Genomic DNA, 17,979 nt, shown 5'->3' on the forward strand with positions numbered 1-17,979 from the left:
CCCAAATAATGTTGGGTAGTTATAAGTGCATAACCAAGAGTTACACATTTGTACTTACTTCATGTTCGCGATCCCTACATAGCCTGTTATTTAGGGGCAACATAAAGATCATGAAAGTCCTACAGTTCCCATTTACTAGTGAGCAGCCACTGTGACTAACAGGGGTCTGTTCTCCTGTCACTCAAGAAGTGGCTGACTGATATTCTCACTCTTCCTCATGTGAGCAATATCCACTGTAAAAGGGGATTACAACATGGCCCCTGCTTCTGCCTATCTCAATGAGTATCACTTGCACAAGGGGGTGGGAATGTTAGTCTACCACTTCATGGGCAACAGGGGAGCAGACTGCCACTGATTGCAGCAGCTGCTGACTGGTAAGTGGGAATTGCAGGTGTTGCACCAGGATTCACTATGTAGCTACATAACTAATGTGGTTGCAACATATTGCATAGAGGATTCTAGCCATCTTCTCCAGCCTGATACCCTCCACTTGTGTTGCACTACAACTATCATCATCCCTCAGACAACATCAACTTGAGAAAAACTGGACTGGCAAAACACTAGGAAAGATGTATGCAGTACTTTGAATGTAATGCTGATAATCAAAACACATTTTAAAAAAATAATCAGGTGTTGCACATCTATCATTTAATTAAATTGGTGAAAGGTAGAAAAAGATGCGCCACTTGATGTGGGCACTCAGTACATATTGACACAGCCTACATTACTCTTCTGAATCTTGGTCAGCATCCCAGGCTTCACATCTGAAAGGACACTCGGAAGAACATTAATAGGATTTAAGATATAAATACCTCCATGTGCCATCACTTTGCTGGCTTCAGGAACATGAATAACAAGCACACTAGCACTAAGACCTAGGATAAAATAAATTTAATTAATAATGATATATCAGAGATCTGGAAAACTAAATATCTATCTGGATTTATGCTAATACCACTTTGAGGAAAGCAATAATGAAGTTTAGTGGTGATACAACAACCTAATCTCAAGGTTAACAGGGTCACATTCCAAAAGCAAACAGAAATGTGGAAATAAAAGTAGACTGCAGAAATATATAAGCTACTGGTATGACTGGAATGATAGGAAGCTTTAGCTTATTTGATGAGAAATTTAAATGAAAAATATTATTCTACATGGAGATGGAGAATGCTGGGTAACTAGAATCTGCAAAATTAAAACAGAGAGTATTTCACACAAACTTTTGATGGATCAAGTGTTTTGTGTAATTTCCACAGTGTAGGTCTGTGATTCTTAACCTTGGGTTCCCCAACCTTGGAAATATTCACACTTCTACAGTTTTCATAGATGGGCTCCAGAGGGCGCATGAATTGGGTGCAAAAGGTGTTTTTTTTCCCTTCAGTTTTGTTAATATTGTGTTAATTTTTAGGTTAAAAAATCAAGTGTACTATGAAACCATTTCTTGTGTGAAGGAAAGAAATATTCATTGCAATAAAATAAATTGTATGCAAATTTTTATGGGCTTATTTTTATGTGTATTTTTCAGCTGTGGCAGTCTATACATTTCTTCAGATTCTCCAAGGTTCTGTGAGCTAAGAAAATAAGTTGAAGAACCACTACTGTTGATTTGCCATCTTAAATCAGCTGATGGGAAGAGAAAACACACACATTTCATATAAAGCAAAAGATAAGAAAACATTTTTCACTTAATATTTGCAAAAATGTGCAAAGGAAAGGGTTGCTAAGGCCAAAATCCAAAATCTTCTGCAACTTATCAAGACAGCAGACAAAGAGACAGCTGATGCAGGCGAAGGATCATAGTAGCATCAGCATTACGCAGTATTCCAGTGAACAACACAGGATCAGAGGCCAGGACTCATATGCTGTCATCTATGTTGACAAGTCTCAGCAACTCATGAAATCACTCACACACAAAAGTTATTAGACTGATCAGTGGAGACATGTCCCTGGCAGATGGAAAGTAGAAATCCCATAGGCCAACCTTGCTATTAGGCTTTTAGTTGTAGTCCCAGCTAGTATAGACCCATTAAATCAACAAGATTTATCCAAATATTGACTCTCTGTTAAATAAACAACTGGTTAAATGGGTCTATTGTAGTAAGGACTACCACAAGGATTTGTTCAGTTACAACAGAATAATGGGGGGCGGGAGATAGAGATCAGTGCGATCTTATACATGTCTACTCAGATGTTTATTCCAATGGAATTTAGGATGCAAGTACACTGCAGAATGAATACAATTTGACTCCACTTTCAACAATTCAACAATTCAGCTGTTTTGAAATCATTTTGTAATCTTTAATGCTGAATTCTGATATATCAACGTTTTAAGAACACTAACAGCCTCATGTGAAAATATTTTGGAATCGTCTATCTGTTCTGACAATTCCACTACACTTTGGGATGATAAAGGAACGATATAACGAAGGTGTGTGAAAATCTTCATACTCTCTACTGACTGATAAATAATACCACTTGATGACCAGATGGTCATAATTAAATTATTTAACTCTTTTCCAACTGTGAGTCAGATTACTTAATGAGTGAAATGATCCTTATATATTAGTGTTTCCCCTTGATTCAGAACTCTGCCTGTCAATTTATGAATGACTGTTGTAACCTCCAGAGGGAGAGAGGAAATGCAGTGGAAGACATTGTTCTTGCTACCTCTGATGCAGGATGGTTTCTACAAACCATTGACAAAAATACCCAGAGATGTACCTCAATATAGTTCCGGTATACTGTTGCTTAATAAATAAAAATTAATACATCACAAGCATATCTCAGTTAACAAAGTGTCTGACAGATAAGCTCCTTTTTACACAGTCTTTTTACACATATCCAGTCTCCCTTTGTCTTCCTTGTCCTCTGTCTAGCTGGATAGTTTTTAGCAGCATTGACACTGGGAGCATGGTGAAGGAGGGCTGAAGAAACTCAGATGTTTGGTATCAGGTTGTAGCAATCTGCAGCGTTACCCAAAAGGGGGGGCTTGGGGTCCCACCAACAGTGACAGCATCTCCTTGGTATTTGGGGGAATTTAGATGAAAAGTAGTCCTGTAAGAGGTTGGGTAACTTTAAGGGATGTTTTAACCTATGTATACCAGAACCATTCATTCTTTCTTGCACCATGGTGCACCTCAGGGAGGGAGAGGGGCCAGTGCCCCCCATCCCTGCACTGGCAGCTTTACTTACAAGTAAAACCACGTGGGAGAGGGCCTGGAGCCCCCTGTCCCTGCCTCAAGTGGTTTTACTCATGAGTAAAGCCATGTGGGACAGAGAATTGGGTGTGTGCCCTTTGGGCTCCACCCCTGAAGCCCCACCCCCTGCACCAGGTGATGCCCTGGTATGGAATGCCACTGACACTGTAGAACCTTAGCTCAAACCTGGCTCACCAAGGCATGAACAAAAGCTCTGAAATGGGTATTTCATGCTTTTTGTGAATAGGCAATGTCTAGGTGAGGATTCCTCTACATTAAGCAATCAATCCTGTGACACATAAATGGAGGGCATAAGGCTACATTTCCCTTGATTATTGCTTTTGTCATTGCTAACTGCTGCCAAATCAACTTTGACTTATGGTGACCTTATGAATGAGAAAGGAAAGATAAAATGGTAACTTGGCCAGCACAAGTGAGAAGAATGGCTGCTTACCAGAACCTGGTAAATTTCTTTGAAGACAGTTCCCTCTATCTGTCAGTGTCCATTACAATCATAGTTTATTGGGAGGTGTAATCCAAAAAGAAATTTTCTCTATATATATTTTTTCTAACTGCTGGATAGACTCATATATAAGTCTAGAAATTTTAGTCAAAAAATCAACCCACAAAACTTGGGTCAACTTATCCATGGGTCCATGTAGTAAAGACTGTACCTTAACTCTCATCAAAAATGGAACCAGGACAGTTCTCTGAGTAGAGTGGTGAAAGCAAGAACTTAGTCCATCCCAGGAACACTTAAAAGTGGCACGGACCCCTCTACTCTCTCTGATGCATTGTTGCTTCTGAGTTCTTTGAATGCCTGGGCAGAAAAATGGCAGGTCACTGGCACTTCTCCTCAAAGAAGCACTGAGAGAGTAGACATGTGAGCATTTTGTTACCCCCACCCATAACTGGTCTCTCTCTCTCTCTCTCTCTCTCTCTCTCTCTCTATCACACACACACACACACACACACACATTGCACAGCCACCTTTTACTATTGTACATTCCTCATTTAGCCAGCCTTTAAACACAAACAGTTATGCCTGCCAGAATTTTGTAAGTTCTTTGGCATTGTTTTCCTTTTCTTCATCCTTTACATGCCCCTAGATTTTACTCTTGGTTTATCAATGGGTCATATCAAAACCCATAATATTGGTCCCAAAGCCTGCCTTCAACTTATATATGAGGTCAACACAAGTATATACTGTACAGTACTTTCAGGTGTTGGTCAGTTGGGACATAGATGACAATAAATGTGTGTGTGTGCAAGTTCAGGGGAAAGTCGGGGTGCTGTCAGGACATCAAATGCAAATTATGTGATCCTACATCATAGGACTAGTTACAAATGTGTAACTATCCCTCATCTCACAACCTGACTCTGCAGATCTACCTTAACAGCCAACAGCTACACTGATCAACAGAGGTCTGTTCTGTTGGCAACTAGGTTGCAGCAGGATAATGTTTCAGCCCCCTGGAAAGGCTTGAGAGGACATTTGAAATAGTGTCAATAGTGCTGTGTTTGTGAATAGAGAGGATAGCTGAATATGGAGCAGTTGCAGATACGTAACTCTAGGCCGCAAATCCATAACTGCACTGTAGGATGCCAGTCAATATATTTGGCAAGGAATCAGATTTGCTATAGGTTTCTCAAATGTCACCCCCTACACTATGCATCTTAGTGTCTTTATTATCTTATATGCATAGCTGGTATTACCACATCACCACCTTGAGATGGTATTTTTACTTTTCAGATGCACAGAAACATGAAAACAGAGGACAAGCTGCTACGCATTTCCCGCCCTGTTTCTGCACAGTTCTATTACTAGTTATTTATTTTTATTGATTGATTGATGGTATTTATACCCCACTTTTCATGTAAAGGCTCTCAGAGCAGCTTACAGATAGTTATTCAGATGGCCAATGCTAGATATTAATTATGAAACCCCATATCCAGCAAGAGGGGTGTAGAGTATGCTAACAACACTGCTGAATTAATGCAGTTTAATACCACTTTAACCTCCATGGCTCAATGCTATGGAATTCTGGGATTTTTAGTTTTGTGAGATATTTAGCTATCTCTGTCAAACAGCTCTGGTACCACAGCCATTCCTTCTAGACCCTTTCTGTCCAATTCTGCTTTAACTGCCATGGCTCCATCCTGGAGTTTGTAGTCTGGGGAGCCCCTAGAATACTACTTCCAAGAATTCTAAGTGCTCTTCCCTAATCAGCAAATCCCAGGATATCATAAGATTTTGCTATGGCAATTAAAAGTGGGATCATGTTGCTCTATATTGCTATAATTGTGTAGCATGTAAAGGCCCCAGGTGAGGCCAAGACAACCTTGTACCTGAATTTGAAATGCTTCTCTGGCTGAAAAATAAATACAAAACTACTTTGTGTGAGCATGTGATTGTTGCAGGTATATCTTATTTGAGCAATGTAGCTCCATTCTCCACAGTGAGAAGTGAAATGCTCCAGCATTCTGGCCATGTGCCCCTCTTGGATGAATGGGTGCCTCAGCTCAAAGCATGGTCCTTTTCTGCTTCTCTTGTAAGTTTATGAAGCGTTATTGAAATGCAGCAATTTTTTTTTAATGCCTCTTTTAAGATTATATAATTGTTTTTGACAGCAAACCGGCTAGAAGAAGCACTTCTGGATTAATTAACAGTGACCCATAATTAAACACAGCAGTACTTAGAGAAGCAACAGTCCCCTGATAGCATTGCTTTAGCTATAATGAGTATTTGTCATCCTTGTTTGCTTCCACAGTGGCAGTTATCAACTTTGGTTGCCACATTTTTAATTAAGTGGAACTACAGATAAGACACCGCAATATATTCATGATTTACAGATAGCTCTCAAGGCACAGATCCTATCAGGAAAACATGTGTGAGGTTCAATGCTACCCATGTTTATCAAGGGATAAGCCTCACTGAGTTCAGTGGGGTTCATTTCTATGTATATTTGCACCCCAGGCTCTCATTAGCTGTGAATTGTAAGTCAGCAGTATAAACATTTTGCAGAGTATTTTCTTGGGTTTTGTACCATTGCAAGGATTTTTGTGTGATACCATATATAATACAGACAATTTATTATAGGCAGGTTTTCTCTTGTAAACATCTATTGAGTAAACATGTTCAGTGGGACTTTGGTATCTGCTAGGGCTTGGTTCCAGGACCCCCTGTGGATACCAAAATCTGTGGATGCTTAAGTCCCATTATATACAATGGTGTAGTAAAATGGTGTCCCTTATATAAAATGGCAAAATCAAGGTTTGTTTTTTTAGGATTTTTTAAAATACTTTCAAGTAATAGATGGCTGAATCCATGGATAAAGAATCTGTGGATACAGAGAGCCAACTGTATTATAATGATTAAGTGTATAAGTTAATATATCACACATTATGTTTTAATTCTGTTTTGCTTTTTTCTTGTTAACAATGATAATGTCCCCTGATTTGTTCATTATCTTTTCATAATTGATGTCTTGGCTACAGGGCAAAGGAAGACAAGAAAAAAATAACTGAATTGAATTATATTTAGTAATATCAGTCCATTAGCAAAGGTATGAACAAAGAGAATGGCTTCATGGTACACTACATATATTCACAGAAAAGTCCTCACTACTGTAATAAAAGGTATCTTCTCATCCAAGGAACTGACTTTTGGTAAGCAAGTGTACCCTAACTGACCACTGTAAAGATCTGAAACACCTATATCTCTGCACACAGCCCTTTGAGAATGTAGGACAAATGTCATAATTTGCATCCTTTTGAATCCTATCACACTTCACTGAAATGTGTGTGTATGTATATATATATGTGTGTGTGTATATATATATATATATATATATATATATATGCGCTTTACACCTAAACATTTATTATCACTCTGTAAGCATCCAAAGAAGTAGGTTTATATGCATGAAAGCTCATTCAAAAACAAAAACCAGTAAGTCTTAAAAGTGTTGCTACATTCCTTTTCCCTCTCTTCCTTTTTACATAGCGATAGTGATGGTGATATTATTCGCTTGCCTTAGAATACATCTAGAGCTGCTTTGTTCAGGTTTTCTGATTTGCTGGAACAGACGTTTCTCTTTATATCCAGAAGGTTGTAAGAAATGTTTGCTAGGGAAATAAAAATCAATACCCCTAAAAACTATTTTAAAAAGCACATGCAGAGAGATAAACCAATAGGAAAGAAAGGTAGGTCAAATGTTGGTCTCAGTCAGCAGCTTTGCAATCGTGGCTCCAAGCAGATAGAAGAGGAAGATCTTTGTTTTCTTTTGCCATTGTTTAAATCCCAGGTAAAAAATAGAACCCTGACCGGGTTCAAATGAAGGTTGCTCTTAGAGCAACTTCTTCCTGCAGAGCTAGGGAAGGTTTTTGCTGGCAGTGAATAACCTCACAGTGTGAAGCCTGCTTATGACAAAGAAGATATGCAAGAAACGGAAAACGCCAGTTCCATGGTTATCCCTGATTATCTGGAAAATGTGCAACCCATTTTTGATCAAACCAAACTGAGAGACCTAGTATGATGGAAACACACACACATTGCAATAGTCCTACTTATAATTATTCACTGAGATATTCAAAGGCATAGTTTTATTTGTCAGTATCAGTATACAAAGGGATCTTGTAGCACCTTTGAAATGGAGAGAAAGACATCTGTAGAATAAGCTTTCATAGACTCAGTTGCTCCATCAGATGGATCTGATAGAGTAAACCAAGTCCACGAAAGTTTATTTTATAAATTTCTTTTTCTCAATTAGTTTCAAAGGTACTACAAGATCCCTTTGTTCACTGGAATGTTTATTTATGGAAGGAAATGCTTATTTTGAGTTGTTTTTTGTTTCTGTTTTCTTGTGTTTTAGATTCTGCAATGCATCCAGCTAATGCAAGGTACATTTCTTTCACTATCATTGCTCTCCCCTCCCCTCCAGGCCCCACTCATGCATCCGTATCCCCCATCTCTCCCTTCCCACTTCTCTAATCTAATTTGGAATTGGGTGTTCCAAGTTGTGATTATTACAGAACTTTCCTGCTGAGTAATGACATTGCTTGTTTGGACGTTGCGAAAGCAGCCTTTTCAGAGTTTTCAAACCGCAAGCCTCCGCACCATTAGCTTACCAAAGGAAAGTTCATGAGTAATGAATGCATCTCATCGAAGTAAGCAAACTCAGCTGCTGTCCTTTAGTGATGCATCTCAGTGTGGCATAGGCCACATGACTAGAATGTCCAAATGGCAAGGGTTGAGAAGTAATGGTCAGTAGAAGAAGACTTCTGTTGTTTACCATGGTGCTACTGAACGTCTTCTGGGGCTGACAGATGCCACTCCAGAAGGTTAATAAGATGAAGGCAGCTCTCCCAGCTGGACCATAAGAGGGATTATGTCTGAGCAGCAGATAAACAGCTTATTCCAGAAACAGACACTGCTTTTTTTGTTGTTGTTTAAACTTCGTCACTCTTCTCAGAATTCTCACTCCAGTCCTACTTTCATTCTCTTTGGGTGAGAGGTGGGATGAGCTTGAGGGTTTGTTCAACTCTTGGATCCTCCATCTGTTGCTACATAGCGAATGAGAGGACATTCTGAACACCTTGGTTTTGGGACACAGCTGGTACGACGTTTGAGTGGTGTCGACTCCTTAAAAACAACTTATTCAGCCAAACCTACTTCTTCATAGCCTGCATAACCATCCTTGAAAACTGTGAATGGTTTAAAAAAGCACCATGCATTTGAAAACAGGATTCATATTTCTCATAGTTTGCCTTGCACTCCAAGTCCAAGGAAGTACAGGTAAGTGTCCTTTAAAATGTATTGTTGCTTGACATTGCTTCATCGGTCAGTGGGTGGGTGGAATTTCAGCAGGAGAGTTAAGGAAACAGAAAATGACATGATTCACTTCTTAGAGCTGCATGACTATAAAAATAAAGCTTTTATCCCAGCCCTGAACCTTTCTGCTTTAAACTAAGAGTAATCATTACATTAGAATTTAACAGATGTTCATATTAGTTATGATTATTCTATATATATTTTATGCTGCCCTTCATTAAAAATTCCCAGGGTGATTCTGAGTACACATAGGATGATTGCTTTATATAGGCATAAGAGTTGTATAGCTTGACTCAAGTAGATTGGCCTCTGAAGAATACACATTGCAGTTTAGATTTCTCAGTAATACTCTTGCAATTTCATACATACAGACACACCAAAAACAACACACCTGAGCCAAAAAGTAAGTATGCATGACTTTTCAGAAGTTCAGCTACAGGTAGCAAATGACTACATCCCATTACAAACATTTGCCTTTGGTTTCTACAGAAAGTTATGCTCATGTTTAGCTGGATTAGGACCCCTACACAATGTGTTTCTCCTTCATGAACTGACACTTCTGTAGATTAAAATTTAAAAAGATGTACTTAAAAGCAAAAAGTGAATACACACACGCACACATTTGTAAATAACAGTAATAATAAATCAGCAGAGCACAGGAAGTATAAAAATATTGGTTTGTATCTGGATTTAGCCATGGTAATTATCAATGGGATTCATAGAGAATCTTGTCTAATTTAAGTCCCATTGATTTAACTGAGCCTGTTTAAAGTATGACCAAATCTAGAGTCAATCCACTGTGATGGTGTTTGCTGAAAAAGACAAGAATTTTGGTGAAGATAATAGAATGGTATGAGTATGTAGTGGTTTTGTGATGAAGTAATGTGTACAAATAAACACTGAAATGAAGGCTCACTTTGTTATGTTATCTAGCATAGAACCATTTCATGGTATAAAATATCCTTCAGAAATGAATATTTTCCAGTTCTGGTTTTCTGAAAAATCTCACACAGCCTGATGTCATTTCTCTACTAAGTAATATGTATGGATGTGTTGCATTGTTATATTTTACTTTTGCTTTTTTTGGCAGAAAATTGTCATATTTAGGGTGGGATACTGTTTGCTTTGCTACTGAGCTAATTTTCCTTTTATCCTTTTTCTTAAAAATCATCCCACTCTAAATGAACATATTAGGTCTCAAATATCCAGCAGGTTCCTGCCAAAACAAAACAAAAATTGAAGTCATCTAGATATATCCAGATAAAATTCAAAAGTCAAATACATTCTTATTGCCATTTCAGAATGAGTAGAGATATATGAACAATGAGATTGTATTGACAACAATATTTTAAAAACATGTTTGCAGATGGAGTTGTGTACCCATTAGGTTTTGTTTTTTTAAGATGCCCGTTAGGGTAATGAGAAATGATTTAATCAACTGTGGAGGCCATTTGTTGAGAGGAGTGTATAATTTGGCTAAGTGATAAGGACATTTATAGCTGACTTTTTAGGCCATTGTTTGTTATTCTTTCTTTCATTTTTTAGAATCCTTTTAATGTAATCCTTTAATACTATTTTAAAAATTGGGACATATGGGTGGCAAGGAAAAGTGAATGCTTATCTGTGGCAAGAACTCAAAGCAAAACGTGGCTAGGAAGCTAATGCCTTTGCATTTACATGGATATTTTACAGCAATTAAGATGCACTTACTTGACAGACTGAGAGTCAACCATAGTATAAATTATATATTAGCCAAGATTAAGAAAAAAGGGAAGTTACTACACAGAAATAAATGGCTGATCATTCTCTCCCTCCGTGTTGTTGGTGGGAATATCAGCTCAGTCAAAACCAGATGTAATTAGATGCGGGGGTTGGGGGTTGGAAGAAGGATTCATGATGCGAGCCTAGTTCTCTCTCTCTCTCTCTCTCTCTCTCTCTGTGCATGTGCCTTAAAGTCACCTGCCAACTTATGGTGACCCCATGAATTTCATAGAGGTTTCTTAGACATGCAATACTCAGAGGTGGTTCTGCCAGTTTCTTTTTCTGAAATATGGCCTACAGTACCTGGCATTCGTTGGAAGTCTCCCATGCATTTAGTAACCAGGGTTTACCCTGCTTAGCTTCCAAGATCAAATGAGATGCCTTTAGGGTATTTAGGCCTATATACTCTGAAGTAAATCCTACTGAGTTCATAGAGCTTCCTCCCATGTAGGTTGGTATAGGAGTTCAGCCTCAACATCTTAAACTTGCTGATAGTGATTATGATGATCTGCCCAAAAAAGGCAAAAGAGAATCTTTTCATGTGAACATTTAGTGGATAAAGTATTTTATAACAAGCTTGAGAACTATACCTAGGTCTGGAGGACACCTAGAGGGGACTAATATCTATTTCTGCTCTTAAAACTTATGGTCAGAATGCTATGTGGCCTATACTGGTCAGACATGAGGGTTGCATGAGACAACTTCAAGGGACATTATCAGACAAGGTAAATTGGAAGTATAATCCAATGGCAATCCGAACGCAATCATGGGGTTTAACGTTATTGCATGATAGACTACCACACGCAAATTCAGGCAATGGGGAGTCAGTCTGAGCGCAATCATGGGGTTTCACGTTATTGCATGATAGACTACCACATGCAAATTCGGGCAATGGCATGCTATTTTCGGGCAATGGGAAGCCAGTTTGAATGCAATTCACATTCACGTACATTCACTGAACTAGCAAATTCATGTAAATGCGTTCTGGCCCCCACTTTCTTTTCATTCAAAATTAAGACAAATTCCTCACGTATGATAAAGTCAAAGGACTTATCCTGTTTAAAGGTCCACTTTGCCTTCTGGTTCATTTGTTTCTTGATGGGATAAAAAAGAAGTGGGAATTAAGAGGCCGGACTGGATAGCTCTTATGGTCTGTTCTAACTCTATGATTCCATGTTTCTATATGGCTCTCCAGATATTGGTGAACTGAAATATCCAGTAGACCTAGCCAGCATAACCAATATTGAGGAATGCTAGGAGATGCAGTTGAACAACATTTAAAGGGTCACACAGAACCCACCACTGGGTTAAAGACAAGCAGCAATGGTGCAGCTGCTATTGAATGAACTCTAATATGGATTGCCTTCTCACACACCTGTCTGTGGAGGGTTTCTATACCAGCAGTGGTAATAATAATAATAATAATAATAATAATAATAATAATAATAATAATAAAATTTATTTTTATACCGCTCTTCCAGAAGACCAAAGCGGTGTACACAAAATTCAAAACCAGTTACAAACACATCATAAAATAAAATAGATAAAACCAATAACACAATATACAATATACAAATCTAAAACAATCATTCGAAAGGGTGAGGCAGAAGGTTGATGGAATCAAAATACACAACTTCATTTTCCAGAGGGGAAGGCTTGACAGAAGAGGAAAGTTTTTAGCCTCTTTTTGAATGTTTCCAGGGGGGTGATCAGGCAGAGTTTCTCGGGAAGACTGTTCCAGATTTGTGGGGCCGCTACTTAGAAGGCCCTCTGGGATGTAGTAGCATATTTAGATGATGGAATTTCTAGCAAGTTCTTCCCGGTTGTTCTGAGTGTGCAGGGCAGATTATATGGGGAGATGCGGTCCCTCAAGTAACTCGGGCCCAACTCGGGCAGATGTTCTGGTAGGTTCCAGAACAACTGCCAATGATATGTACATTGCCAATGGGATGTAAAGTATCCACATGACAAACCACATCAGATGCCAGAAGGGTTATGGCAAAGTTGCTATTGAAGTAAAGTGGTGTGCAGACTACTTTATAACAAGAGAAAAATATTGCAATCTAAAATGTAATCTAGAAGTCACTTCCTCATGTTGAGGCTACCTATCATTTTTGCTAACCATTGGCTTTATATTTATTTATTCAGTTAGTTAGTTAGTTGGTTTATGTAACATTTAATATCACACATTTTCCCCATATTGTACCGAAGGCAGTTCTCAGTTAAAATAAAAGCCAGTTAAAACAATGGATAATACAAAGGTTTAAAACAGATATTAAACAATCATATTAAAAATATTAATTTAAAACAGTTTTATATATGTCATTAAAATATCATAAAATGATCTTACAATACAAGTCAACACACCCCAATTAAATGACAGTTAATTTTTATTTTATTGTATTTTATTGTATTGGTTTTGGAACTCAGTTGCCCTTAGAAATGGTCTTACAGCTTTCAGCCTTCCAAGAGGAATTTGACATGCACCTGTGCAGGGGGGAAATGCACACCTATTGTGTTATTTTATGGCTGCATCAAATTTTTGAAGCACAGTTACAAGAGAAATGCATTCTCCAATCCTATACCATCCAAGTGCTAGCAAGGCACAAATGTGCTTCTTTTATTATAAATAAAATTTCAGAATATTAAATGCTATATAACCACTAGGATGTAGTTTTTAAGCACTGGACTACAACTCTAGGGTTCAATTCCCCACTCAGCCATCGAAACCCAATGGGTAACCTTGACCAAGTCACACTCTCAACCCCAGAAACCCCCATGATAAGTTCTCTTTAGGGTTGCCATAAGTTGGAAATGGCTTGAAAGCACATAACAACAATAATATAGATTGTTATATTTCCAACAGCATGCAGAAGACATTCTCTTGTGAAGGGGTAGACAGCTTCCAGGGCCCAGGGATATTTTATTCTGCTCCACCCCCAGGATCTATTCTGAGCTGATTTGACATCCCCTTCTGGTTTATTTGGAAATGGTGGAGCAATTGGTGGGAAATTGCTATTGCTAGAAAATGAGCTTTGGGTGGAGGAACGATTGTGGGAGATCTGGAGGAGTCAACCACATTTTCCCCTCCCATACAGTAGCACTTCCCACCTTTACTTCATCAAGAAAAACTTGGGCTCTCATTTTGTGGCAGCCAGAAATAGACATTTCATCCATCTCTTCTAAGTGTCATAAAAATGCTGTATCACATAGTTTCTTGGCTTGAAGGCAACACTTCAATGATTTTCCAAATGCCAGCATAAGTTGGATCTTACTTATCCAAAATGGTTGGGGCCAGAAGTGTTAAGGATTTTGGATTTTGTAAAATTTGGAATACCTATGTTTGTTTATACATAAAGATGGGATCCAAGTCTAAACACCACACTAATTTATGTCTCATAACCTTATACACATACCCTGAAGGAAATTTTATATGCAATATTTTTAATAATTTTGTGTATGAAGCAGAGTTTGTGTATATTGAACCATCAGAAAGCAAAAATATCACTCTCTCAGCCACCCATGAATAAAGTTTTGGAAGATTTTGAATTTCGGCATTCTGGATAAGGGACACTAAACCTGTACCAGGATATAAAGAAACTAGGCTTTCTCTTGTGTTTTGTAGTTCCCCTCCAAGCAATCATCTCATCTCATCCATTTATTAATACACATATGTCCCAGATTTCTGCTAAAAAAAATGATACTCAGGTTAGCTAACTGTAATAGCATTCAAAATAAAACAAATATAAATAAAATATATTTTAAAAATTAAAACATGTGAATATAAATAAATAAATGAATGAATAAATAAATAAATAAGAACACCCAATCATGAAGATCACTTGAATGGCAAAAAACCAAGGACCTGCCACAGTCAAAAGTCCTTCAGGTGCCATGCCAGTGTAAACCATACTGCTTAAGAAAGTGAAAGAAATATCCCATTCTTAGAATATTTCTGGATGATTTCACTCACATTAGGAATGTAGGGCTACATCTTACATCAAGAACACAGGTCTTTGATACTGTCTATCCTAACTGTCAGTGCTGACATGGGGGGAGGGCATTCTCAATCCTACTTGAAGATGCCACAAATTGAACTTATACCTTTCTGTCTGGAAACTGTATCCTCTGTTAATGAGTTATGTGATCTTTCCCCATCTTTCCTTGGTCTAGGCTATGGGAGGGGGGATCTATTAATATCACCTTTTATATTTGGAGTACTTGTCAAAACACAGCTGAATTGTTTGGTCAAAACCAAATGGCTCAAACTACCAAGGGTGTACAGAAATGAAAGGGCACACATTCCCACCACCATTTGCTTCTATGGATACACTGCCAGGGCTTGCCCCACCATTACACAAAGGGAAGTAACAGTCTGGTGTAAGAAATTTTGGATTTCAAGAAAGGGCAGCAAATGTGTGGTTATTTAATTTACTGCCAGAGATGGGGAGAGGTGCTTGTACAATATTTATTTTTTCATTCGTTCGTACGTTCGTTCGTTCGTTCGTTTGGGCCTCCCGTTCTAAAACCATTTACCTGGCTTTAGGTAATCACTTGGGAGAGTCAGGATGCGGACAAGGCAGCAAAATGTCTTGTGCCACCCCTGACAGTGTGTGTGTGTGTGTGTGTGTGAGAGAGAGAGAGAGAGATTGGCAATGAATGCCAAGCTTCAAGGTGCCACTCATGGGGCAAATAGGCAAAATCTCAGTGCTACATTTACTCCATAGAACATGCCAATGCCTTAAGGACCACTTGAAATTTACCAAATGTAAATAGTTCTGTTATAATATACAATGGTGGAAACATGTATTCATTAATGGAACTTTCAATTACATATCATTCTTATGGTTGTTTCATGAACAATTCAAGAATTTACTGATGTCTCATCACTTGATGATTTATCAGAAACTGACCAGTTTCCTCTGAAAAATCTTAAGGCATGGCATGCCATCCAAGGTTTTGGCTGACATTTGTTCCAAATGTTGTCTTTTCTGGGATAGCACTTCCTGAGTAATGAATACAAATGTGTGATGTTTTCCTTTGCCTAATTTTCTTATGCCTTGAGATCATCTCAAGGAGGGCCATGCAACATTTATTAACAGAGGCCTAATGTGAATTTTAGTTCAGAGAATAGATATTCAGTCAGTCAGACAAAAGCTTTCTATGTACTCTGAGAAATCATCCTAATTACTTCTGGCTTTCCACTTCCCATCATCATGCTCTAACTCAGCTGTGTGTAACAACTGTTAAAGATCTCTGTTTATATAACTGGCCTGGAGTAGAAGGTTAAATATATTTGTACCAAGAGGCAACCAGAATTTTTTCTTGGTTTTTCCATGCCGTAGAGCTTTAAATTGCCCCAAGTTGGTTTATGAGTTAAATTTTCTCCTCACAGGTGAAATGCTGTCAGCAAGAGAATTTGCTAAATTACATACATGGAACCACTTCTGTGTTATAAGAATTAGGACCGACTTGTCTGTATTCTTGAATTGTGACTTCTGGAAATGTCCCCATCTCTGAGAAAGGGAATGAACTGGCCATAATGATGTATATTATAATAACATTTAAACCAGTAATCTGCTGGAAAAGTCTTTAAATATTTAAAACCATTTTTACAGATATGGAATATGTCTGTACAGTCTCTGTTTAGCAACTACTTTAGACAGATATGGCTATATTGTGTGTTGATACCTTGATACTACAATGTTTCCTGCTTTATGGTTCTGAGAAAAATAGGGTATATAACAACAGAGAAAACTAAAAGAAAAGAAAGCGGTCTGGAGAGCAGGACAGTTACCACCAGTAAAGGGCTCTCTGCCCAGTAATGTTCCAAATTAATAGGTCACAATCAAATGGTGGTGTCCTAAATTACTGTACTCTTGGCAGAAAACTGCTGTTGCTCACTATGTTCTTGATTATACTGTCTGTGTTTAAAACTGATAGTTTTAAGAGTTTCTGAGTTTTCAGAGGAGTGTGAAGGAATGTGACTGCCACATTTAGTGTGCTTTTTCACCAAGGCAACATGTGCATTTAATGTAGATTTGGTTTAAGCTATTTTTCACACATATAAAAGCATAACAGCTTGGGTCCTAAGATAATTTGACTCAGGCTATACCCCTATGGATGCCAGGATGTGTCTCTAGGGCCACAGGACTGAGGGTAAATCTTGCTCGAAGGAAGGGGAAGCCTGCTCTCAAGGGTCTCACCTGCCCATACCCAGCATTATAAAGGTTTCTACAGAGACTCTGATCTCAGAGGGGAAATCAGATCATAGAGTCTCCCTTCTGGCTTTTCCCTGGCACTGTACGTGTTTCTCCAGGGCCTTTCTGCTTTGATCCTAGAACAGTGCTTCCCAACATTTGGTCCTCCAGGTGATTTGGACTTCAGTTCCTATAATTCCTGACTGTTGGCCAAGTTGGCTGGGGCTTCTGTGAGCAGTAGCCCAAAACAAATGGCGGCCCAAAGGTTGGAAACCATTGGACTAGAACTTCAGCCTCATGCAGGGAAAAAGAGGAGGAACAAGTGACTACTGAGGTGCAGTAGTCAGGGGAGAAAGGGAATCATACCAGCCTCCAATCTCATTTCCAAAAACCAAGGTTCATCTGAATGAATTCTACCCCACTGCTTCCATCTTGTTTGGAGTCATGCAGGGATTTGTATGCTGATTTCAAGCCATTTCTAGATCAAACCTATAGTCATTTTAACATGGCACACTGTTAGTAAGAGACACCCGTCATGATCTGTGAGACTAAGGTTAAATGGTTGCCCTCATACCCATACTATACAGTTCAATGGATGCAGTGTGTGTAGACTGAGTAGAGAGAATTTCACTCTGCAGGTTCCAGCTAAGGCTGATAAAGGAAGATAATAAATAATAGAAGTAATGTAAAGTTATCAAAATGAGCATAAACAGTTTCCCAAAACAGAATTACTTGTAGTAAAATTAATGTAGTTAATCTGTCTCCTGTGCCTTCCCCCATTTCTCATCCAAAAAAAGGAAAGATGCTTGTGATGCACTGTTCTTAGACTGAGCAGGACTCCTTGAGACCTCAACACTGGTCTTATATTTCCCCTTAGTATCTGAAACATCAAGGTTTATCTGATGGCCAGTTGCTTCAGCACATCTAGTTGAGCTGAGGACTAGCTATGTAAAACGGAAGATTTAACCATCTGTCCATCCAGAGAAGC

General features: G+C 38.5%; 1 protein-coding gene across 1 annotated transcript in view; it reads left to right on the top strand.

Moving 5' to 3' along the window:
* Positions 1 to 8,462: 8,462 nt before the first annotated feature.
* The window catches only part of IMPG1 (interphotoreceptor matrix proteoglycan 1), a 130,513-nt gene continuing 120,996 nt past the window's right edge, over positions 8,463 to 17,979 (top strand). The window contains exon 1 of the mRNA XM_042446904.1: positions 8,463 to 8,994. Coding sequence (XP_042302838.1) covers positions 8,928 to 8,994 — 67 coding nt within the window. The 5' untranslated portion in view covers positions 8,463 to 8,927. The remainder of the gene's footprint in view (positions 8,995 to 17,979) is intronic.

This window comes from Sceloporus undulatus, chromosome 1, assembly GCF_019175285.1.
Source record: "Sceloporus undulatus isolate JIND9_A2432 ecotype Alabama chromosome 1, SceUnd_v1.1, whole genome shotgun sequence".
NCBI classification, from domain to species: Eukaryota; Metazoa; Chordata; class Lepidosauria; order Squamata; family Phrynosomatidae; genus Sceloporus; species Sceloporus undulatus.